The sequence below is a fragment of the Panthera onca genome, chromosome C1 (assembly GCF_046562875.1).
Source record: "Panthera onca isolate mPanOnc1 chromosome C1, mPanOnc1 haplotype 2, whole genome shotgun sequence".
Classification (NCBI taxonomy): Eukaryota; Metazoa; Chordata; class Mammalia; order Carnivora; family Felidae; genus Panthera; species Panthera onca.
The window spans coordinates 4831245-4853959 of NC_138346.1; the positions used below are offsets into that span (position 1 = coordinate 4831245).

At 56.3% G+C, this 22715-nt stretch overlaps 2 protein-coding genes across 3 annotated transcripts in view; both read left to right on the forward strand.

Moving 5' to 3' along the window:
• The window catches only part of ASB18 (ankyrin repeat and SOCS box containing 18), a 43040-nt gene extending 40293 nt beyond the window's left edge, over window positions 1-2747 (forward strand). The window contains exons 4-5 of the mRNA XM_060624279.3: window positions 457-570; window positions 1068-2747. Coding sequence (XP_060480262.3) covers window positions 457-570; window positions 1068-1253 — 300 coding nt within the window. The 3' untranslated portion in view covers window positions 1254-2747. The remainder of the gene's footprint in view (window positions 1-456; window positions 571-1067) is intronic.
• Window positions 2748-17650: 14903 nt separating this feature from the next.
• GBX2 (gastrulation brain homeobox 2) lies at window positions 17651-21456 on the forward strand. Of its 2 annotated transcripts, none has more exons than XM_060624278.3 (2): window positions 17651-19508; window positions 20499-20714. In XM_060624278.3, the coding sequence occupies exons 1-2, from the start codon at window positions 18919-18921 to the stop codon at window positions 20605-20607; spliced, it is 699 nt and encodes a 232-aa protein (XP_060480261.1). In that variant the 5' UTR covers window positions 17651-18918; the 3' UTR covers window positions 20608-20714. The 2 variants fall into 2 exon arrangements, with proteins under 2 accessions (XP_060480261.1, XP_060480260.1); XM_060624277.3 differs by having other exon boundaries at window positions 18469-19441; window positions 20499-21456.
• Window positions 21457-22715: the final 1259 nt, after the last annotated feature.

Sequence of the window (22715 nt, forward strand, 5' to 3'; positions counted from 1 at the left end):
CGGCAAAGCGATCCTTCTCCCTCAGTGTCCTGACACATTAGAAAATTGAGATAAGAATTTGTAAACACCATCCTTGGACCAGACTGCCAACCAACAGAACCTCCTTCCTCTTCTCTGAGTAGCAATCCGGAGGCCAGGAGAGCCCACTGAGCCATCGGCACCCTGTTCCTGGGAAAGTGAATGCGTAAGCACTTGACCCAGACTCGGGGATGTGCTGCCATCACGGGGCTAAGATGGGCCACTTGCCTTGCGCTTGTCTGGGAACTAACTTCCGTGGCCCTGCTGTCCTGATCCCTCCAGGGCTGTTATCCCCGGTATGGCTGAGGTAGAGTGGGGTCACACAGCCAGGGAGTGGCCGAAGTGGGACCCAGACACCCCCCCACATCTGCTGGCCCTTTCCCCACTTGGACCCAGAGCCCAGTCGACGTAAGTTCTGTCCCCCCCACTTCCGACCAGGTGCTGAAGACCTGCGCGCCAGCCCCCACGGTGATCGAGACGCTTTTCAACTCCTACCCTCAGCTCCGCGTGTCTGAGTCCTGGCGGGAGGTGATTCCGGAGGAAGTATTTCAGGTAAGGGAGCGCCCTTCCTTCCCCCTCAGCACAGCATCGCTGGGTTTCTGCTCACCCGCGCGTGCGTGTGTGTGTGTGTGTGTGTGTGTGTGTGTGTGTGTGTGTTTCCTCACACTATACCCAGGGAAGCGCAAAGCATCAAAAAAGGACAGAGAAGGCAAAGTGGAGGTGTATCTAGGTACCCAACAAAGTCCACGGTCACTGTCGATTAAGAAACTGTGAGGACGTTCCCCCCCCCCAGCCCCCAGAAGCCTCCAGAAGCTCTCCCCTCACGTCTCATTGACTTGAGTTCTGTGCACATCGCCCAACAGCGAGTGCACCGTGCAGTGGGGGGAGCAGAGCAGGATTTGAGGAGAATACCTGTGTTACCTGGGGTGTCACCCAAAACGGACTTCCTTCAGACCCCCTAGAACGGCACCTCGGGAAAATCCCCGCGCCCCCTTGGTGGAGGGCGCTGCCGCCTGTCAGGGTTGATCTCCCGCCTGCCTTCTTTCCAGATGCACCAGGCCTTCTACCGGTCTTTGTTTGCTTTGGCCCACGCCCCCCGCTGTCTGCAGCACCTGAGCCGTTGCGCCATTCGGAAGTTACTTGGCAAGAAGTGTTTCCACCTCGCGCCCCTGCTGCCCCTCCCAAAGTCCCTGCAAAATTACCTCCTTTTGGAGCCGGAAGGTGTTTTGTACTGAAAACCAGAGCGCTGGGACTGAGGCTCTGATTCTCACTGCTGCCTTCCGTAGAGGCGGTGCGCTGAGGGGGGAGGAGGGGCAGACCCGGACGGCACCTGCCACGTCCCCTGGCGGACGCCCGGACCTCACAGATTCCCGGTCACTTTGGAACAGAACTGGCAATAAAAGGCCTTTCTGCCTCTCAGGGTTGCTCGTGAGGGTCAAGGTGGTGAGTGCCACAGTACTGGCATCAGAGAGGACTTTTCAATAGAAGTTGAACGAAAAGATACACTTGTTTTCCCAAGGCTTGTGTCCTGCCTGCGGTGGGTCAACAGCCTCCATGCTGCCCCCTCAGCCATCAGACCATCCGCCTCACAGGCACTGTCCTGCCCCTCCTGGAGCCTGGCCGCCTGGAAAGGCTCTGTGCCCAACACGTGAGAGGGGTACGTACTGAGAGAGAACACCTGTTTCCGTAACAAGAGCGCCTTTCTGGAGCCCCCTGGTGCTTCCCAGCACATCACAGTCCCGAAGTCCCTAAGGGACATTGGAGGGGCGGCGAGCCCAGCGTTCTGGTCCCATGTGAGTCTTCTGACACTCTCACCAAACCCCAAATGATTCAGCTGTGGCAACCTGCAGGAAGCCGGATGCCAGGAATAGACACGGGTTGGTAGGGGTCGCCATCAACCCAGCCTGGGCATCACATACACAGAGAGCTGCTCAAGGTGTCAGGACTGCATAGGCCATACCTTATTTTCTGTATTCTGGTGCTTTTGGTATCTGGGACCTGGCTGACCCTGGAGGGACTGCCCCTTCCAGGGCTGGTCGATTCCTGAGGACAGCAAACCGTTCACCCCCAAGCACGCTTTTCACATGCAACCCCACCAATCCAGAGCTCTCACCCCCACCCTCCTCCTTTACTGGGCTGTCACACTCTGGGCTACGGTCCACCTGTCCTAACAGTCCCAGGGCCAGGTGCCAGACAGGTAGGGACAGCCCTTATACCCCAGAGCCTGCTGAAATGATTCCCACTAGCCGATCCTAAGCCCGTCTGTCCCGCCTGGCCCTGTTCCTTCCATGGAAACCACAAGAGAGGCTTTTGTCCACATCCCTTCCCCCAACCTCCTGACCAACCCTGGTGCTTCCCCACGTGCCCGCCCCATGGCATGCCGTGTCCCTTCTCTTGGGAATGGTGAGTAATAAACGATCTTTTCGATGGTAGTTGTCCTCTAATCTGTTTGCCTTAACAAGCCCTCAAAGTTTTTGTCGATACACCAGATTGTGAAACAAGAACTCTTCGCCACCATCCTCTGGGGATAAGCAGTGGCTCCATCTTTTCCAGTTTGAGCCAGCGCACGGGTGTGCTGAGACGGGCCTGGGGGGCGGGGCATGGCTCCCACGGCTGCCGATCTGGAAGGGAGCGCACGGCCTAGGCAGCACCTGCAGCATAGATGGGCCGCTGTGTGCGCCATGATGAGGCCTACTGTGGGAGCTGCGAAGGGCACCAGCCGGGCCCCCCCCACCGTGAGGGCAGACATCCTGAAGCAGGTAGCCGGGCTGAGCCTCGATTTCAACACAGTGGGCCAAGGGGGTGATAGGACGGCGTCCCCCAGCACCTTCAGCTGACCCACCCTCACACCCCCACCCCAAGAGGACGGCCGTCCCCAAGCCCCTCCTCTGTAAACATTCGGCGGTCACCACTGTTTCGAAGGCAGGGTGCAGGAATGTGCAGGGTGTGGTGGAGGAACAGAGACCCGGCCTCCTGGAGGGGAGGGTCCTTGTGCTTTGGCAGCTGGACGAAGGAAGGAGTGGACGGCATGGGGGCACATTGGGAGGGTCTTGGCTTCCAGACCAGGGCTTCTGAATTTCCCTGGAGAAGCCGTGAGGCTCCACGGAGCAGGTGCGCAGATGTGGTCACCACGGGACTCTCGGGAGACCGCTTTGTCCTGGAAAGGCAGACAGCACGCTGCGGGACAGGCAGGAGCCCACAGTGACACCCCAGGGAAAGGGTTGCGCCCCCAAGCAAGAATAGCTACTTAACCGAAGTCAAATGTGATTGTCTCAACTGGACAGTGAAAGTGTCCACGCACCTCCTGTCGGGTCAGGATTTGGCCAGAGAACTATCACAAGGTAGGTTTCTCCAACTGGAAAAGGATCTTGTTGAATTGCAGATTCTGACTCTGGAGGTCTGGGCTACGGCCTGGATCGTGTACGTCTGTGAACGTGAGGGTTCCTCAAGAGCGTGGATAACAGCCCTGCTCCCGGGGGCGGGGGCGGCCCCACTGAGTGCAGAGACCACAAAACCCCAGGTCCAGAGCCCGCCCAGGGAAGGAGCTCAGTAAATGGTCCCTTCTGTTACTATGACTGCATCATTATTATATGAAAACAGCCTGATCGAGGGATAAGAAGTGGAAAAGCCAAGCCATTTATAAGAATAAGAAGGGCAAGAATACAGGGTAAGAAGTGCAGCCACTGAGGAGCCCTGTCCTCACTGGATTTTGCAAATGACAATCTGAGCAAACATACTGTCCTTATAGGATGTAATCCTGAGCCCCCCCCCCTCCATCCCGGCCACCTGAGAAAACAGTTCGGCCGTATTTCTGAAATGCATTACAATTTAAATGTTTTAGAGTCCTGGAACAAAGTAGAACTCCCTTAAAACATACTGGCTTTGTACTTCCAAAACTGATAGAGGATGATCAACTGATAGGTTGCCGGGGCACCGGCGGGGGGGGGGGGGGGGGGGGGGCTCAGTCGGTTGAGGGTCTGACTCTTGATTTCAGCTCATGTCATAATCTCATGAACTGTGAGATCGAGCCCTACATCGGGCTCTGCGCTGACAGTTTGGAGCCTGCTTGCGATTCTCCCTCCCTCTCTCTCTCACCCTCCCCCGCACACGCTGTCTTTCTCTCTCTCAAAAATAAATAAGCTTGTTAAAAAATACATAAACAAAATAAAACTTAGGCGTGCCCAAGAATAGCTAATCCCTAAAGTTCCTCGGGTTTAGTCATTCACGTGTCCATTTAGCCGTTTGCTCTTTGCTTCAACCAACTCTGACCGAGCCTGCTGGCCACCGAGCCCAGCGCTTGGGGTTGAGGGCCCGTCACCAACCAGACAGGCTCACGGGCTCCCCCTCCTTGGGCAGCTCACAGCCAAGCAAAGAAGGCCCATTTGTCAGCAAGGCTCCTGGAGAGACCTGAGCACATGGCGGGGTGGGTTGCGGAGAGGAAGCGCTTTCGATCTGGCTTCGGCGCCGCATCGAACGGGGGACGCCTGTTTATTCCCGGGGGCAGGTGGAAGTTCAGGCACCTCTCCATCCATCACCGTCCTCACTGTGTCCCGTGCACAGTCGTGAGGCTTCCGGGACAAGCTCCCGCAGCCCACTGCACCAGCCAGTACCACCTGCACGTCCCGTTGTTTTGACGACTGTGTCCAGCCATGTTCTACGCTACATGTATTCAGAAGTTCTCAAATCAAGGAGACTTGCATAATTCCACATAGGTAAGAAAGAGAGAGGGGGAGGGGGAGCTAGGTGAAATAAATATCAAAAAAAGACATTTCCCTTCCTTTTTTTAAAGTTTTTATTTTTAAGTAATCTCTACATCCAACGTGGGGCTCGAACTCACAACCGTGAGATCAAGAAAAGTCACAGGTTCCACCGACTGAGCCAGCCCGGCACCCCGAGACATTCTACTTCAAAGCGAGAATTATCCTGGCTGACTTCCCTTCCAGTGAACAAAATGTACCCTGGCATTTTTTTATTAAAGGATCTAAAAATGTTTTCCATTCTTAGGCGGTTCATATCGGACATCATTACTTTTCTCTGAGTATATTACATAAACTCGATTCCCTAAGACCTAAATTGTTTTTTTTTAACTTCGTATTTCATTTTTAATGACAGATTCACATGGTTCCAGAAGCCGAAGGTAACAAAGGAGTAAATGCCGCTTCCACTAAAAAAAGATAACAAGAATCGTTTCCTTCCGCTTTCACGGAGTATCTCTGACGATACTACTTTGCCATCTGACCACTGAGGATTTAAATGCAGAAGTGAGTGGTCCTGAGGAGGTCCGCCTCCCTGCGTCCTGGCTGTGCCCTGCACAGGGCAAAACGCCCCCGGCACAGCGGGATGGCCAGACGCAATCCCCAGGGCACAGGCAGGCAGTCCCCGGACGTGGCAGCCTGTGCCTGTTAGGTTTAAAATTCTGAACACGGCGTTGGGCCTCTCTGTAGTGTATTTGCGTCTTTTTAATTTTAAAAAGATACATGATAATCATCAATTCAGCGGGTTTTGAAGAAAATCAAAACCACTGACTCTTTAGGAAGCGTTTGCTAATCCCAGGAACTATATATATAATTGTCACATTTCCAATCTCTGAAATAACCCTTTAGACACACGCTGATGGGGCAGGCTGTTGAACTTTTGCAAAGAACACTTAACCCTCTACAAAAACGGTATAAAATACAGGCTTGGAGAATGAGCTGGTCTGCTCCAGTGACCGGTCCTGATGCGGGGCAACTGAGAGGAAGCTTAATCACTACAATTGCAGATATTACTAGCTTGCCAAGTGCTTTTCATCTCTTAAGGGCTGCCCAAGGACCAAGTGATAAAGCAGGAATATCGCAACCTTTAATTCCATTATTTCAAGAATAAATTATTCCTTCCTCAAAATTGCCGTGCGCACTTGGGATATTCAGAAACCCCCAAAGTTTCACCTGTGATCAATACTGCGTCTTGTTTGTGGACTCAGGTATACTCTTCAAACCCCAAGACTTTGTCTCCAAACGTCAACATCGTCCTATCTGAAGACAAGAATTACTTTCATGAAAGTGCCAAAATAAGCCTGAGGTTAAATTTCTGGAGCCCAGCAGAGGATTGCGGCATTGAAACTCATTTTCATAGAGTCCTGCAGGTGGCGCCATAAGCAAACGGTGTTACCCTCATCCACCGACCTGTTCTCCCCAGAACTAGAAGAAAACAAGGTTTTAGCTCTCACGATAAAGGGGAGGAGAATATAGGAAACCTATGGGATTGTGACATATCATATAGGATTGTGCCGCTATAGTAAAAAATTCAGTAATTAAAATATTGATTATGGAATGGCCTACTCCCGTTTGTATTAAATATGCACGTTTTATAGGCAATGTGTTTATAAATAAATATAATTTTAAGATGACTCTTTTATGATGCCATAATGACAGCCCGATCCTCATTTGTGTGTTAAACGTGTTCTTTAACAAAATTGTACATTCACCGAGGCAATGTAACTAGCCCAGTTCCCAGCCTCCATCTAATCTAACAGAATGGTATTTCTGCCGTCCTAACACTCTGCTTAATCACGCCAATAAAAAGAGTAGATTTCTCTGTAATGCAATTTGTAAGCAATAAACATGATTGAGAATGCGGTATTTGCTGTCGACTATGTTTAATGCAGGGTTTTAATTTGGTGTGTAATTATTCATTTAGCGGGTACTTTTTCCATTCACATTTCTCTGTCCTGCGCTAAAGAAAGTTGGTAAGTTTGCAGAACGTTGGGCAGACAGGGTCTCCCTGTACTGTGTGCAAACCAGAGTTCGATGCAGATGTTATGGAAAAGGAATATTTTTTTTAATCTGCTAAAGACAGGAGGTCACATTAACTCGTAATACAGACACATAAAAATGTGATTATGGGTTCTAAACAGAACGCAGTAGGCTCCTAGTTAACACAATGAGATTTCTAGGAAGTGATGTGTAAATTCTTCAAAAATGACACATTTCTCACGTTTCATTCCAATTAAATTACTGAGGCAGCTAACAGCGATGAGCACAAAGTACGGGGGTAAAATGAGGGTTTCTTCTGGTAACTGTGTCACTGTGAGAGTATATTTTTATGAGAAGCAGTTAATATTAAGCTATTATTTTTCAACTGTCCTGGAAGGGATGTGTGGAGCCTTTGTCGTAAGGAGAGCTGTCCCCAGAAGAGTCCCGCTCTTTTGTTTCTTGAGTTTGCTGATAGGAAGCGAGAATGGCTGGGTACCGCCCCCGCCCTCGTCCCTAGAGGGGTCCTGGGTGTCAGTCCCCAGGGTCGGGCCCAACCGCTCCCCAGAGGCCTGCAGCCTCAAGAGCCAACGATGCCCTGCGCTGCACTCTCTCCCCTCGGCTGGTGCCCACCCGCGACCCCCTAGCGCTTGGGGCCCGTCCCCCACCCCGACCCCTGGGGCGCCCCGCTCCTGCCCTCGATCCCGAGCGCCCCGCGGGCCGCGCTGGGGGTCGCCGCCCAGCCTTGGGGGCTCTCGAGGGCGGGGCGGGGGTGGGGGTGGGGGCGCGGGGGTCCAGCCACCCTCCCCCAGCCCCGTTCTGGGGCAGTGGAGTTCGGGACTGCTCCCCCGCGAGGGAGGACAGAGGGGGCGCGGGGCCGCCCCGGGGGGAGGGGGGGCGGGAGGGGCCGTCGGAAGACAAAAGGGATGTGCAGCTTTAAATTCAAAAAGATGTTTTTGAAAGCCTCGTCCTGGGGTTTGAAAGGCGCACCGAGGACAGCGGCGGAGCGATCCCAATCAGAAATGCGATTTGAAGTCCTAATGAACTTGATTGCGTGAACATTTATAATCCCCCATGGCCCTAAATGAAATCAGATATAATCAGGAGATACAGGGAAGGGAGTGTTTACAGCCGGCGCCGGGCGGCTGCGGGACGGGGAGATGACGGCCCCGGTATTGATGTCGAAAATGATGGATAACGCGGGAACGGCAAATATACTATTTGTCTAATGGCTCGGCAATTAAATTCCCCTGTAAATGACCCATGCCTCATTTCATCCTAATCTATGGAATTTTGATTGAATTCGTCAGCTCTAATTGAAAAATACTGCACTTTAATGTCTGCATTGCAGTTTCAGGACGAGAGTGGTTTTAATGAGACGGTGCCCCCCTGACCCGGGAATATTTGAGACTTTTATTCGGAATTTAAAGCCAGAAGATTGCTCAACTGAGCGCTGCCGTTTCCTCTCCTGGACCCACGTCCATCCATCTCCAGGCGCGATTGAATAAACGCACTTGGGGAGAGACGCGCCCCCGACCCTCGCGCCCGCGTGGCGTCCCGGGGGGCGGCCCCTCCCTCGGATGAGAGCGGGCGGGGTCCGGGGCTCAGGGGACGGTCCGCCCCCTCCCCGGGGCGGGGGTTGGGGGGGGGGGGTGTGTGTGCCGGGGGGCTCCGTCCCCGCTGCTGCTCTGGTCCTCGGGCCCAATCGCGGGGCCGCCTTCCCGGGCCAAACCCAGGCGTCCCCCCCGGAGGAGGAGGCCCAGCTGCCTGCGACCTGGGCACCCCAAGAGGGGGCCGGCCCCCGACGCGCTTTATATGCAAATGGTGAGGCGAAGCCATCCCTGAGAAATTAGCTACTTGCTGAAGCATATTTACTAGATTGAAATGAGTTAAAGAGAAACATTTTAAGTCGTTTAAGCGAGATAATTGGGCCACATTAAAACTGGAGATGTTTGCTCCTTTCCAAAAAAAAAAAAAAAAAAGCTGGGGGGGGCGGTAAAAGCGCCCCTCACACACACACACACACACACACCCGAAACCAAAACGCGAGGCCCCTGCTCTTCAGAGACCGGAAGTGAGGGAGTGCTGGGGATCGGCGGCTGCGGGGACCTTGGTGGGGCGCCCCCTGGGGCGGGAGTCCCCGCAGCCCCGCTCCCCGGCTCGCAAGGACCGATCCCGGCCGCGGCCCGCAGGGGGCGCCCTCGAGCCAGGGTCCCGCCGCCACCGCCGAGCCCAGGAGACGAAAGGGGCGGCCAGCCCTCGGTCCTGGCCGCGCCCCCGCGTCCGGCGCCCCAGCTTCGTCCGTCCCGGTGCCCCCAGCCGCGTTCAAACCTCCGACGGCGGGATCGCGACGGGAGCCCTGGGGACAGGGCGTCTGGGGGAAAACTGGAGGCCAAAGTGCACGGGCTGCCCGTCCCCTCCCCCAGAGAGTTCGGTTAGCACGTTGACAGAGTCTACCGAGCTTTCATGGAAAATAAAATAATCTGAAATGACTCAGAAGTCGTTTCCCTGGGAAGACAGTGCTTTGCGCCCTTCCCCTGCGCAGCCTGGCGAGGAGAGCCCACTGCAGAGGTGGCTCCCAGGGCCAGGGACCGCCCCGAGCCTCGGTCTCCAGTCGTGCCGCGGGCGCGAGGGTGAGCCGACCCTGGGGCGGCGCTTTGGGAAGCCACCCCACCCCCACCCCCAGGCGTCGCGTGCGTTACACACTACAGTGCATCCAGTTCCACTCGTGGCCTGCGGTTTGTTTTTAAATGCTCAAGAGTCTTGTGATCTGAGGCCGCCCGCAAATTGGTCTTCTCCCTCCGAGCGCACAGGCTTGCGTCCCAGGCTGCCCCGGTATCCATCCGGCACTCTGCAACGCCCAGGGCTGGCGGTCGGCGCTGAATCAGTTACCCTACCGAGCAACCGCTCTGGGCCAGGCCCCCTGCCAGGGAGTGCTACGTGAGCTGAAGCGGTTCCTGCGACCACCCGTGACTTAAGCGCTGTATTAATTACCCCCATTTTAGAAACGCAATCAGGAGGCTGGTGGAAGAGATCCCGGAGTTCCCGCCCATTACGCAGATGGAACAGGAGAGGCCGGCGCCCACGATGGTCAAACCCAGATGTCAGAGGGTTTCTTATCCATCCACTTCCAGGATGGGGCTGCTCGGGATGAGTCAGAGTCAGGAAAACACGGGATTTAAAGAGAGCCGAGGTGGGGTTTCTATTACCACATCCAAAATCGGATCGTATTTCACTTTGTGCAATCATGGAGGTCTGGTTCCCCCCACCCTCGTTTATGACAACGGCTTCTCTTGTGTCCTAGACGTTTATAATGAAAAGAAATTGGGAATCTGTTTCTTATGCAATTGTAGGCATGAAAAAAATAGACGTCTTATCCCGGAGAAGGGGAGCTGGGATCTGCTGAGTCTGCTCCCCAGGAACCTCGCAGCCCAAACAGGCTCTAAAGCAGATGCCGTTACTTCCGTGGCCTATAGGGGGCGGTGCGGGTCCCTGAGCGCTCTGCATACCGGCGTCACTTTTCAGGCTGTTAATCCTTTTGAAATTGTGAAGCCTTAAATAAAAATGTTTCCTGTCATTCCCTCATTAATTTATTAAAATATATAATTCATATTTGAGTTCTGTTTACAGATAGGAAATAACTTGGTTACATTATAAATTTAAAACATGCAATGTAAAATTTGTGTTGCAAAATACAATAAACTATTCAGTTTATTACATTTTAAAGTATAAATTTCCAAATAACATTCAACAGTACTGAATGAACTGAATTTGAATGCTTTTGGGGTTAGAATGAGGTTGAATGTTTAAGTCTCTCTCTCTCTTTTTTTTTTTTTTTGATGTTTATTTTCTTTTTGAGAGAGACAGAGCATGAGTGGGGGAGGGGCAGAGAGGAATTTTTTTAAGTCTCTCATTTCTTAAGTTTCTTGGGGTTTTCTTGGGTGTCTGGTGTTGCTGTTATGTGTTTGTTGCAATTTAAGCGGGTCTGAGAGAAACTTAACAAGGGGAAATGATAATAACCAAAAGATTAGCTAGGTCTATCAGCACGATAACGACCAGATTCTAAAATACTCCTCTTCTCAAAGAAATAAATGAATAAAAGGAGGGGACATGATGCCCAAGGACGGGAGGGGAAAGTGCCTGAACTCAGTGAATGTATCAAATTGGTCACATGATGTCAATCACCCTCATTCTCTGAGCCATCATGATCAATTTCTGCTCCTTCTGAAGCTTCTCGTTGGTTATTGTCCCAGAGTTCAGAGAACAGAAGGTTTGTCCGGGTGGAGACGAGCAGGATTGCTTCTGGCTTTGGCTCATTTCCCAGCTGAGCCTAGTTTCCCCGCACATGCCCTGGAGAAGGAGAGCTGGAGGCAGAGGCCTGGTTTGAACAGGCAACCGACACCCACGGGGGGTGGGGGGAGCAGAAGCAGCCCCCAAGCGGCTCTCCTGGTGTCCATGGCAATGTCCCTGCAGGCAGCAGTCACCTCAGTGCAGTCACCCACATGAGTAACTTCCCCTCGAAGGGTGTTTCAAAGTCACCGTGCAGAATAAACACTAGATAGTAAGGTATGAACAACACCCTTTCTTTAACCTGTTCGTCAGAAAGAAGGGAGGAAAGAGGGGAAAAGGGAGGGAATGAAGGAAGAAGGGAAGGGAGGGAGGGAGGGAGGGAGGAAGGAAGGAGGGGAGGGAGAGAAGGGAGGGACTGTCAACACACACACACACACACACACACACACACACACACGGTGCACATGCCCCACTAGAGAGAGAGAGAGAGAGAGAGAGAGAGAGAGAGAGCTCCTCTCTCCTCATTCCCTTTTTCTTCTGTGTGACCTACGGGCTGGACCCTAGAAGAAAATACTCCGGGATGTCACAGCTTGCTCTCTACCCTTGCTCTGGGCTCCTTCTCTCCCTTAAGTTTGGGGACTTCAGGCTACACCCACAAGGGAGACCACTGTTGGCAATATCAGGCAAATTCAGTTCCCTGTATTTTTTCAGACGACAGGTGCAGGAAATTCCAGGATTCTTCCGTTTCAAAGGCCTGGCAGGTCAGCATTTCCCACGAGAGGCTGTATACTTAGGGCAGCAGGGGCAATAAAGAGACCTAAAAGCAAGGATGCACTCCTTCCGGTACCCCTGCAAGCCTTTTCTCGGGCAGTAGCAGGGAATGATAACAGTGAGGGTGTATGATTTGACTGGGGAATGGCTTTGGATTGTCCCAGCCCAGCAAACACGGGGGCCTGCTTTCGCGTCACTTCTCAGGCCTCACTTGAAGGCACTTGGCTCACTCCCTTGTGGCCCATGGCCTACACCTGACCTCAGGTCGCTGAGCAAAGGGGTTAGGTGAAGGGTTCAAGGAGAGCGGGAAGGGGAGTTGAGTCCCGTGGCCGGCCTCTGCTGACTGCGGTGCTCAGTGTCTTTTCAGCCTCTCAAACAAGAGTCAAGAGTCAGAGATCTACACTGAGATCTTTCCCCAGCGCGGGGTGCGCCCATCCCAGTGCCTTTGGAGCACGCAATTTCTTTTCCCTGCCTCTGAAAGTTGGGCGCTCTGTAGTAAGCAGTGTCCCTGTCTGCCTTTCTAGAAGGGACTGGCATCGATTGTTATCTTCCCTGAATTGTGGGCTACTGGAAGGGCTCTCCCCCGCCGGCATCAGCACACAGCCCTTCTGCCCTCTCTTTGGGAAAGCCTGACATTTAACGTGGCCCTCCATGAGCTGCTGTCCCTACCGGTCGACACCCGTCCTTTGGGGACGGCTCAAGGGAGCCAGTTTGGTCAGTTACACACATACCTACCTGGAGTTTCTCTTAGCTTATGGCTAAGTGAAATTTTACAATGGCCTTTTCCGGGAAATCACAGGAGTGAGGGAGGCCACCCTAAGGCTCCCTCCCCAGCTAGCCAACCCCTCTTCCCCCAGCGTTTCCTCCCAATGCCTGTCCCCTGCCCTGTGACATCCTCTGCAGGCGATGTTTTCTCATGGAAGGAGCAGTGACCAAAGCAAGTGGGGGCTCTGCTTTACAAGTCTTTCTGGAAGGAGGAGAAACGGAGTTCTGCCTAAAAGCGACGGCTGCTTTCCACCCGGACCCGCAGAAGTTCAAGCTGGAGCGGCGCCCCCGATGTGGGTAGCTGTCGCTCCAAACGCTCTCCGGCTCCCTCCGGTGTGGTTTCCAAAGGGTTAAATGGATGAAGTCGAGGTGAACCGCTTCTTTTTTAAAAGACGACTCGCCTGCTGGGGTCTGGGCTGTCGAGGGGTGGCGGCAGGGGCCGTGGTTTGCGAGGACCCCGGGGGTCTCGAGACCCCCAGCCACCCGGGGAGACGCGCCCGGACACCGGGTCTCCTCTCGAGCGGTGGAAGCGCGTAGGGCGCACGGCTGAGCCCGGGCCACGGTCGCTAGCCCGACGCTTCCCGCTTCAGCATCCATTAGACGCCGGCTGTGGCCAGCGGGCAGGACGAGACCCGCGGACGGTAGCGGATCCCCGCGTCCCAGGAGGCCTGCTCCTCAGGCGGTCCCCGAGGCCCCAGTGCTGGCTGCGCCCCTCCTCACCCCTCCGTGCCCTCTGCCCGCCTCCCAGGCCGCCGTTTTCGCGGCCCCGGGATTAGCATATCTGTGAAGTCCCGCAAACAATGCCCGCTGTGCGGGAAGATGAAAGTCGGGCGCAGGGTGGCGGGGGCGCCGTTTGAAGTCCCCGAAAGGTGGGGCCGCGGGAATCCGAGGGCGCAGATGGGAGGAGACAGAGCCAGGTGAGAAACGCCACGCGGCCTGCGCCTCCCTCCCCAGCGCCCCGGGGCCGGGGGTTCGCGGACCGCACGGCCTCCCAGGCCCTGCCCGGCCCGGGCCCTCGCTGCCCCTCGCCGCCCGCGCCCCAGCCTCCGTCTCCCAAATGCAGTCCTCCGGCCCGGCTCGCGCCCTCTTCCCAGCCTGGGAAACCGGGGCTGACCGGCTCAGTCCCCGCAGAGGATCCCCCTGCCACCGCTCCCCGCCACCACCCCCCCGCCCCCCGCCCGGGCTGGGTGCTGCCTGGGCGATTAGCGTTGAGCGCGGGCGCAGGGCTTCTCGGTCCATCCAGTACCCCCAGTGGGTCACGCACTCGCCGCTCCAACCTGTAGGGCTTTTCGGAAAAGGAAGTAGGACCCCTGCCTGCGCCCTCGGACGCCTAGGCCCAGGCTCTGCAGCCCGAGCCCGAGGTGGGGTGACGGGTCAGCGCGGCCACGCCCGCAGTCCCCAGCCTCCCGGGTGGTGCAAGAACGCCTCATCCCGGCCCCCAGATCGCACGAGGGCACGGGTCGCGGGCCACCAGGCCGTGGTCCCGCCGGTTCCTCCGCACTGGGGTGGGGAGGGCGGCGCAGGTGTTAGGGGTCACGTTTCCCGCCCTTCAGGCCTGAGGGGAACATTTTCCAACCTCCTCCCCCCACCCCAGGAAAATGCAAAACAAAACAAAACAAAACAAAACAAAAGTCTCCTCCCCTTCACGTTTCTGGTGTTTGCGGTTTTGTTGCTGCTACTTTGAGGGTGGGGGACAAAAAGCGAAACTTTCTACATAAGAATGTCGCGGCACACAGCCCCGAAAAGTGTTTCTTCTTCAGGGCGCTTTAGAAAAACCCCCTGTCCTGCTTTCTGCATGGTCAAGGAGCAGAATAATGAAACCAAAGACTTTCATTTTATAAACCACTTGATCTTTGCTTGGGAAACTCTATTAATTGAATGGGTTTGCCTTTTTTGCCAGGTCCCCTTTATCATTATTTATGGGCTTTAAATTGTTTAAAGTTCCCTTGACGTTCAATTTACAAGTTTGGGGACTTTTTTTGTTCTGCCTTTTGTCCTGGAGAAAGACATCGTGTTGGAAGTGCTTTGAAAAGCCAAACAGGAGAGGTTGGCAATGAAAGGGAAGCGGGCGAGATCCCTTTTAATTCCGTCCTCTTAGTGAATGGCTCTTTTACATAATTGCAGGAGCTATTTCAAAGCCAGCCAAGGGCTGACTTCACTTAGAACCACATGGAGTCTATTTTGGGCTTTCAGATTAAAAAAAAAAAAAAAAAAAAAAAAAGCTGAATAAAATAGTTAAAAAAGATGAGACTTCAATGCTTTCTGCTACTTGCAAATTGGTGTGTCTGATGGGGAATTTTTTACACAAGCACCCCTTTGTAAGTGCGTCTTGGGCTTGGGAGGGACTGTTGTGAGTTTGCTGGGTGTGAATCTCAATTGCTCTTCCGCAAATAAAAGCCATCCCAAGCTATTTCCCAACTATTGCCAGGAGCGAGAGCTAGTGCAATGACCGAATGATCAGGCCACTCAAAGTCTCTATAAATAAAAACAACACGGTTGCCAGAGAAACCAGCCGGCCTCCTGGGACTGGGTGGCGGGCGGGCGCGCCGGGCCCGGCTAGGTCTGCGGGTTTCTCCGCACCCACGAAGAACCTGGGGCGCCCACGCTGCCCCCTCTCCTGCACCGCCCGCGACCTCGACCCTGGCGGCTGCCTGGAAACACGCCGTTCGCCGCGCCGCCTCCTCCGGGCTGGACTCGCCAGGCCGACGCAAGTTTGCCGCGTGAATATTCATCTACTTGTACACTTAGCACCTTGTCCTCAGCCGTCATACACCTGCGTGCAAGCGTTGCCTGGGACAGCCCCGAAGCGCGGAGACAACTTAATTACCACCGCTTTTACTGACGTCTGGGGTTTTAAGTGGCTTAATACGAGCTTGGCACTGGCAGAGGAAAGTGCCCGAGGGGTGGGCCAACTTCTTTGCCGGAGCTTTCCTGGGGGCGGGGGGCGGGGGGGGGGGAGTTCGCTGAAGTTAACTAGAGTTGGAGGACCCAGGTGTCCCTTCGGTGGCGTCCCTCCTTCTTCCTAATCCCAGGGAGTTGTTGGTGGAGGACCTCTCAAGGCAAAGTTGCAAAGGTCTGTGCCGGCCGGTTTTCGTGCGCAGCCTGGGCCGAGCTGGGTCACCCCAAGGGCTGTGCGGTGTGAGGCAGTTCCGAGGTAAGCAGGTAGGAATCCGAAGGATGGGCAAACCGCGTACCTGTCGCTCGCTACCCATAAATCTCGCCGAGGCGACGGGGGGAAACTCTAAAGGCTTTTATTAGTCGCAGTCTCCCACGCTCCGCACGCTTTGCAGGTAGCTGAGGTGCCCCGAATGAATCTTGTTAACCACGGCGAAACACGAGGATCCTTTTATGACGCGAACAGTCGTTTTCTAAGTAGTTAAGCATTAGATGAGAAAATATTACTGCGCTGCATTCGAGAAAAAGCACACTAGTAAATAAAATTCATATTGATGAGAATTCTCTGAACTCACTAATAAAAGAAGATTAGTATTATAACCCCCGCAGTCAATACTTTCCAGAGCAATTTATGGATGCAAATAATATGCCATCAAATTATTTCAAGTGTAGCTATAATTCAACGGACCTAAATCTTCTTGCTGAACTTTAAATGTAGAATTATCACCGAAATAATCAAAGGAATCCCGGTTTCTCGGAGGGTAATCAGGCGGCGGAAGTCCCTAGAACAGTATTTTTTCGGCGAAATAGCAAAGTGGATGGCAAATCGGCCTAGGTGAGATGAGTAGGTTACACTCGCGCGCCGCTGTCAAGCGGCGAAGAGACCCGACTGCAGCGACGTAAATCAAGCAAGGGAGTCGAACATTTTTTCTTAGTATTCAAACAACACGGTAATCATACCAGAGACTGTGTGCCTGCAACTATCTCATAATGAGAGGGAGTATTTATTATGCTCGTAAAGAAATCAGCCTTTTGCCCTGGGCTTCGATTTGGTGTTTTTTGTTTTTTGGTTTTTTCCTTTTCTTCTCTTTCTTCTTTTGTAGGAGTGGAGAAAGAGGGATAGAGCTCAGAGACCCCACAGACACTTCCTTCCCCGTGGATTCCAACGATCCCCCTGCACACCGCCTAAGCCACCTCGGGGTCTGGGCGTGAAGCGAGTGGAGGCAGAACAGCCAGCAGCGTCCTAATGAATTCCTTTCAAACCGCCTGCCGCCGGAGCCATCTATTACAGCGGCCTGGAGTGGGGAAACGCGCTCGCGCTCGAGACGTCTTTGTCCGGGTGGCGGTGGGGCGGGGGGTGGGGGGGTGGGGAGGGGATGGGGAGGAGGCGAGCAGGGGGAGGGCGGCTGGCGGCGGGGCCGGCGAGTTTTCCCAGCACTCAGGGGCGCCGGGATGCACCCTCCTCTCTTTCTTTCCCCCAGGGCCCTTTGGGTGGGCAGTGGGTTTCTGGCGGAAGAGGTGGTCTGGAATTAAGACGTCCCCCTGGGGGCCCTGGGGTTACAGCGGGGGAAAGAGGAGCTTCAAAGAATAGGGTCGATAAATTCATAAAGATCGATTTATCTTTATCTCCCAATTAAATGTGCTTGTAAGTGATACATAACACACGTCCAACACGGGCCAACTCCCCAACCACTAGCTCCTCGGCGTGAGCGGATTTTTAATGACTGATATAACAATGCCCTTCTGGGCTCTCCTCGCAAGCCAGGTGCTTGTCGGCTGTTCCCGGCGAACGTCTAGACCCAGGAAGTTGGAGCCGAGGCCCTGGAGGCGCGTGGAAGCCCCGCGCGCGCTGGCGCGCTTTGCACCGTCTGCCCCGGCCACGAATAGATTCCCCTTTTAAAGAGAACGCAAGAATTGGAAGTTGGTCTTTTTGTCACAGATTAGGGGATGAGAACATCCCTAGCTCCCACTCCCTCCCCGCCAGTTAGTCCCCTCGCTCCCAAATTCTGGGGTGTTACCATCGTCGAGACAGGGGAAACATCTTGAGGGAATCGGCTCCGTCCGGCAGTAGGCGGAGGGGACCCGCGCGCCCTCGAGTCCTCGCGCAGGAAACCGGGTGGCGGCGCCGGGGTGAGCGCTCCCTCCGTTCTCAACGTGCTTAATTAGCGCCTATTTACAAAACGCAGCTTTTATTTGAGCAAACATCATAAAGCTTTCATCAGGATCATCTCACGTTATACAATCTGGAGGCACAGCAACTCCCCCTTCCTCCCCGAGGATGGGGCAGATAAAGCACTCGCTTTATTATCATAATTATCGTGGCTGTTATTTTGGTGCGCGCAGGCAAAGTGTGTAAATAGGTGCGATGATTAAGAACGTCATGAAAAATGAGAAGGGATCGCTCGCAGGAGGGCCCAGCTCGGGATGGGGGCACCAGCAGCCTCCTCGCCCCGCCCGGGAGCGCGGGGGGGCGCGCGCTCAGAGACGCGGCCGGCTCCCGCCGGTGGCTAGGGCCTTCCGGCTCCCGACCAGCGCCCTGGGGGCGGATGTGGAGGGGCAGGACCTTGCTCCCAACTCCGGGAACCTCTTCTGGACCACGGGCGCAGCAGCAGCACCCAACGCTAGGGTGAGCCGCGGGCAGGTTTGTTCCAACGCTAGGAGGAAGAAATAAAACGCCCTCGGCTGAGCCGCGGTAGGTCCTAGCCCCGGAAGCTGCCCTTGGACGCGGCCTCGACGAGGCTGCCGGGCCACGGGGCTCGAGCCTTGGAGCTTTGGAGGCAACAGCCCCTTTCAAGTTTGCGCGGCGCGGGCCCGGCGCGCAGGCTCCGGCTCTCGGGCCCGCGCGCTCCGCCGGCGGCGCCCGCAGCCCGCTCCCGGCCGGCCCGGGTGGAAGGGGCGGAGCCCCGTTTTCGCTCCGCCTCCTCCCGGCGCAGCCAATAGGCGGTGGCGCCCGGCCCCACGTGACGTAAGCCCGGCCGGGCAGCAGGCAAAATGTGAATGAGAAAGAGGAGCGCGATTTAAAGGTGCTGGCGGCGCCCGCCGAAGACAAGTGCGCCAGCTTCGCGCGCTCCCCAGCGGCCCGCGGGAGGCGACGGACTGCGGATCGGACAGACGGACGCACTGACGGCTGCGAGCCGGGGCCGAGGGGGGCAGACGACACGCGCGCGGGCTCCGACGGGCAAGAGGCGGGCAGCGGCTCCAGCGAGCCCGCGGGGCCCGGGTGCCCTCTCCACTCCGGAGCTCACGACCTCACCCCGCGCGCTGCCCGCACCCGCTCCCGCCGGGCATGCAACCCGCTCAGGGCTGAGGGTCGGCGGCGCCTGCTTTCAGGGTCCGGCTCGGCCCCTGCGCGGCGCACCCGGCTGTGCTCCCGGCGCCCGGCGGGCTTCCTGGCGGCGGCGCGGCGCGGGGACTTTTCGCCTCTCGCTGGCCTCTTCCGAGCGCGTCTATGAGCGCAGCGTTCCCGCCGTCGCTGATGATGATGCAGCGCCCGCTGGGGAGTAGTACCGCCTTCAGCATAGACTCGCTGATCGGCAGCCCGCCGCAGCCCAGCCCCGGCCATTTCGTCTACACCGGCTACCCCATGTTTATGCCCTACCGGCCGGTGGTGCTGCCGCCGCCGCCGCCGCCGCCGCCCGCGCTGCCCCAGGCCGCGCTGCAGCCCGCGCTGCCGCCCGCGCACCCTCACCACCAGATCCCCAGCCTGCCCACCGGCTTCTGCTCCAGCTTGGCGCAGGGCATGGCGCTCACCTCCACGCTCATGGCTACGCTGCCCGGAGGCTTCTCCGCGTCTCCCCAGCACCAGGAGGCGGCGGCCGCCCGCAAGTTCGCGCCGCAGCCGCTGCCGGGTGGTGGCAACTTCGACAAGGCTGAGGCGCTGCAAGCCGACACCGAGGACGGCAAAGCCTTCCTGGCCAAGGAGGGCTCGTTGCTCGCCTTCTCCGCGGCCGAGGCGGTGCAGGCGTCGCTCGGTGAGTCGGCGGCGCGCGCGGCCGGGGCGCGGGGGCGGGAGGGGGGGCGGGGGCGAGCCCGCTCCGGGTTCCCGCGGGCGCAGAGGGGGCGAGGCCAAGCCCCCCACACGACCCCCCGCCCCGGCCCCCCTCTCCGGAGCAGCGGGAGGACGCGGCCGAGCGGTGCCGCGAGGCCTCCGGGGGGCATTTAGAGCCGAGCAACAAGCTAGGGCTTAGGGGTAGTAGCATTTAGCCCTCGGGGCCAGCTGCTGTGCCGGGCGGCTGTTCGTCTGTCCGGCGGCGAGTTTGGAGGAGTCTGTCCCCCCTCCCGCGCGCCGTGACCTGGGGTCCTGGATGAGTTTCAGCCTTTAGGGCTGGCGGGTTGGGCTGCGCGTCTCAACCGTGCGTGTGCTCAGGGGCGCCCAGACCTATTAACCCGCTTCACTGGGCTTGGTGCTTGCCCGGGAGAACCCGATTCCCGGGAGGCTGTGCGTCTGCGTGTGTGTTGGGGTGTCTTGTGGGAACTTCTCCTAAGGCTACAAAACTTCCCTTTCGCCAACATCATCTGCCTCAAAAAAAAAAAAAAAAAAAAAAAAAAAAAAAAAGACCCGGTCTGGGATCTCCACCTCCCTGTGGCCCCACTTTGGCTGCGATGAAATCGAGGTTCACTGAATCTTCACTGGGGGGTGGGGGGAGGCAAGATGGATCGTGAATTTCCCCCTTCAGTCCTCACCCAGCCCCCACCCCAGGGACAAAGAGGATGCTGCTCTCTTGGGCCTCACGCCTCCTGTTACTTCTGCCTTAAGCTGCCGGAGGCTGGGAGGGTGCAGACGCGGCCTGGCGGCCCCTTGAGTGATGGTTCTGGGCAAAGGGCCGTCGCCTGTCCTGTCTCCTCTCCTCCTTTGAGCTTTCTCACGCCCCCCCCCCCTTCTTTACCCCTCAAAGGCCAGGAAATCACAATGTGTTAATGTCATAGAAAGACAATCCGCTAAGGGCGGGGGAGGCCCGAGTGGCGGTGGGAAGGGGAAGAAGGCCAGTGTGCGAAATGTAATAAAACGCCGTTTGGTTTTTCTTTCAGTCGGGGCTGTCAGAGGGCAAGGGAAAGACGAGTCAAAGGTGGAAGACGACCCGAAGGGCAAGGAGGAGAGTTTCTCGCTGGAGAGCGATCTGGACTACAGCTCGGATGACAATCTGACCGGCCAGGCGGCTCACAAGGAGGAAGACCCCGGCCACGGGCTGGAGGAGGCCCCGCCGAGCGGCGGCGCCGCGGGCAGCACCACGTCCACGGGCAAGAACCGGCGGCGGCGGACTGCCTTCACCAGTGAGCAGCTGCTGGAGTTGGAGAAGGAGTTCCACTGCAAAAAGTACCTGTCGCTGACCGAGCGCTCGCAGATCGCCCACGCCCTCAAACTCAGCGAGGTGCAAGTGAAAATCTGGTTCCAGAACCGCCGGGCCAAGTGGAAACGGGTGAAGGCTGGCAACGCCAATTCCAAGACAGGGGAGCCCTCCAGGAACCCCAAGATCGTCGTCCCCATCCCCGTCCACGTCAGCAGGTTCGCGATCAGAAGTCAGCATCAGCAGCTGGAGCAGGCCCGACCCTGAGGGCCCAGGGAGAGCCAGGGCCTGGACCGCCGTTGGAGAAGCTACAGCTCTGGAAGGAAACCACGGTGGCCTCTGCCATGTTTGAAGCAAAACTCAAAGTCACCCCCCCTACACACACACACACCCAACTTTGGACATCCCAAGCACACTGAGAGTATATTCATTCAGAAGGCTGAAGACTGCTTTGAAGGGGCTACAGCTCTACCTGATGCCTGATGACACAGTAAATATTTATTATACTATCCTACTTTGTACATAGATATCTATATAAACTGGATCTCAGCTGCAGTATTTTGAAAGTTAGAGGACCAAACTGCCCTGTAATGTTCTCCACTCACATTCCAGAAGAAAACAGAACCTCTGCTGTAATCCTCCACGGATAGCAGCCACCTTTCCATACTTTTCCAAAGGTAAACATAACACTGAAGAACAAACCCTCGTTTTTGTTTCTCTTTTGGTTTTTTGTTTTGTTTTGTTTTTTGTTTGTTTTTGTTTTTTTTTTTAAGTTGACCGAAAAGCAGACGTTTTGGGGGCAGCCTGGAAATTTGCTTTGCTTTGGTTTTGCCTGGCGTTCTTTCCTGGGGTTGCACATCCTATCTGAGCCATGTTTGGAAGCACGTCTCTGTTGTGTTTAATTTATTTCAATGTAGCTTATTTTCTTATAAGTTATGACATTTAAACAATCGCAGTCTTGTGAATAATAAAAAGGAGAGAGAGAGAGAAGGAAAAAAAAAAAAAAAAGACCAATCTCTGGGTCTCGTGAGTGTGTCCAGATTTGAGTGTTTACAGGGCACCACCGGAGAATGGCCAGGCAGCCGGTCTGGGACCAGCACTGGATAAAAGTCCCCCGTCCGGGTCTCCGCAGGCTGACGGGACACAACACACCCCGCGCCTTCCCAGGTTTCTAATTGGCGAGCAAGAGCTCTAGCTGGGTTATAAATTTCAGGGAGCCTCACTTTCACCTGAGAAAGCTGACATCTCCCCCTTTTGCATGGTCTAACCACTACCTAGGAGGCTGGCAAACTTGGGCCAGAGGAAGAGGCGGGCGCCCGGAGGAGGGAAAGCGAGTGCGGGTACTGGTGGCTTTCCACTAACTCCCGATGCTCTAAATCGACCACAGCCAGGGAGGAGACGCGTTCCCCCCACACACATCCCCGATCCGAAAAGAAGCGGTGCTCGCTCCCCAGGCTGGGCCGAGGGCCCATAAATCAGGCTCCGGGCGTTATCTTCCGACAGGGGCAGAAACCCACCAAACCGAGCAGGGCTTCCGGGCAGCGCTCCGCGCGGAGGCGGAGGCGGGCCGTGAGCGCCAGCGGGCCGGGCACCTCCCTCGGCGGGCGGGGTCGGAGGGGCGGGACCCGACCACCGCCCCACCCCAAGGGCGCCGGGGCGGTCGGCTGCACAAAGCGGGGGAAGGGAAGAGGAAGGCCGGCGGGTGGGCGGCGGGCCCCCGGGGGTGCCTGAGAGCCGGGCGGCTCCCAGCCTCGGCCCGGAGGCCCACGGGGCGCGGGCGGGGCGTGCCCCGACCCCCTGGCCCGCTCCCCCCCACTCCCCCCACCGCCGGAGCCCAGCCCGGGACGCCCGCTCCTTTCCCGACCCCGAAGCGCCGGGCCAGGCCCCCTGGAGATAGTCGTGGGCAGGCCCGGGGTGCTCGGGGGGCGTGGAGCGGGCGAGCGAGAGTGAGCGATCGCGG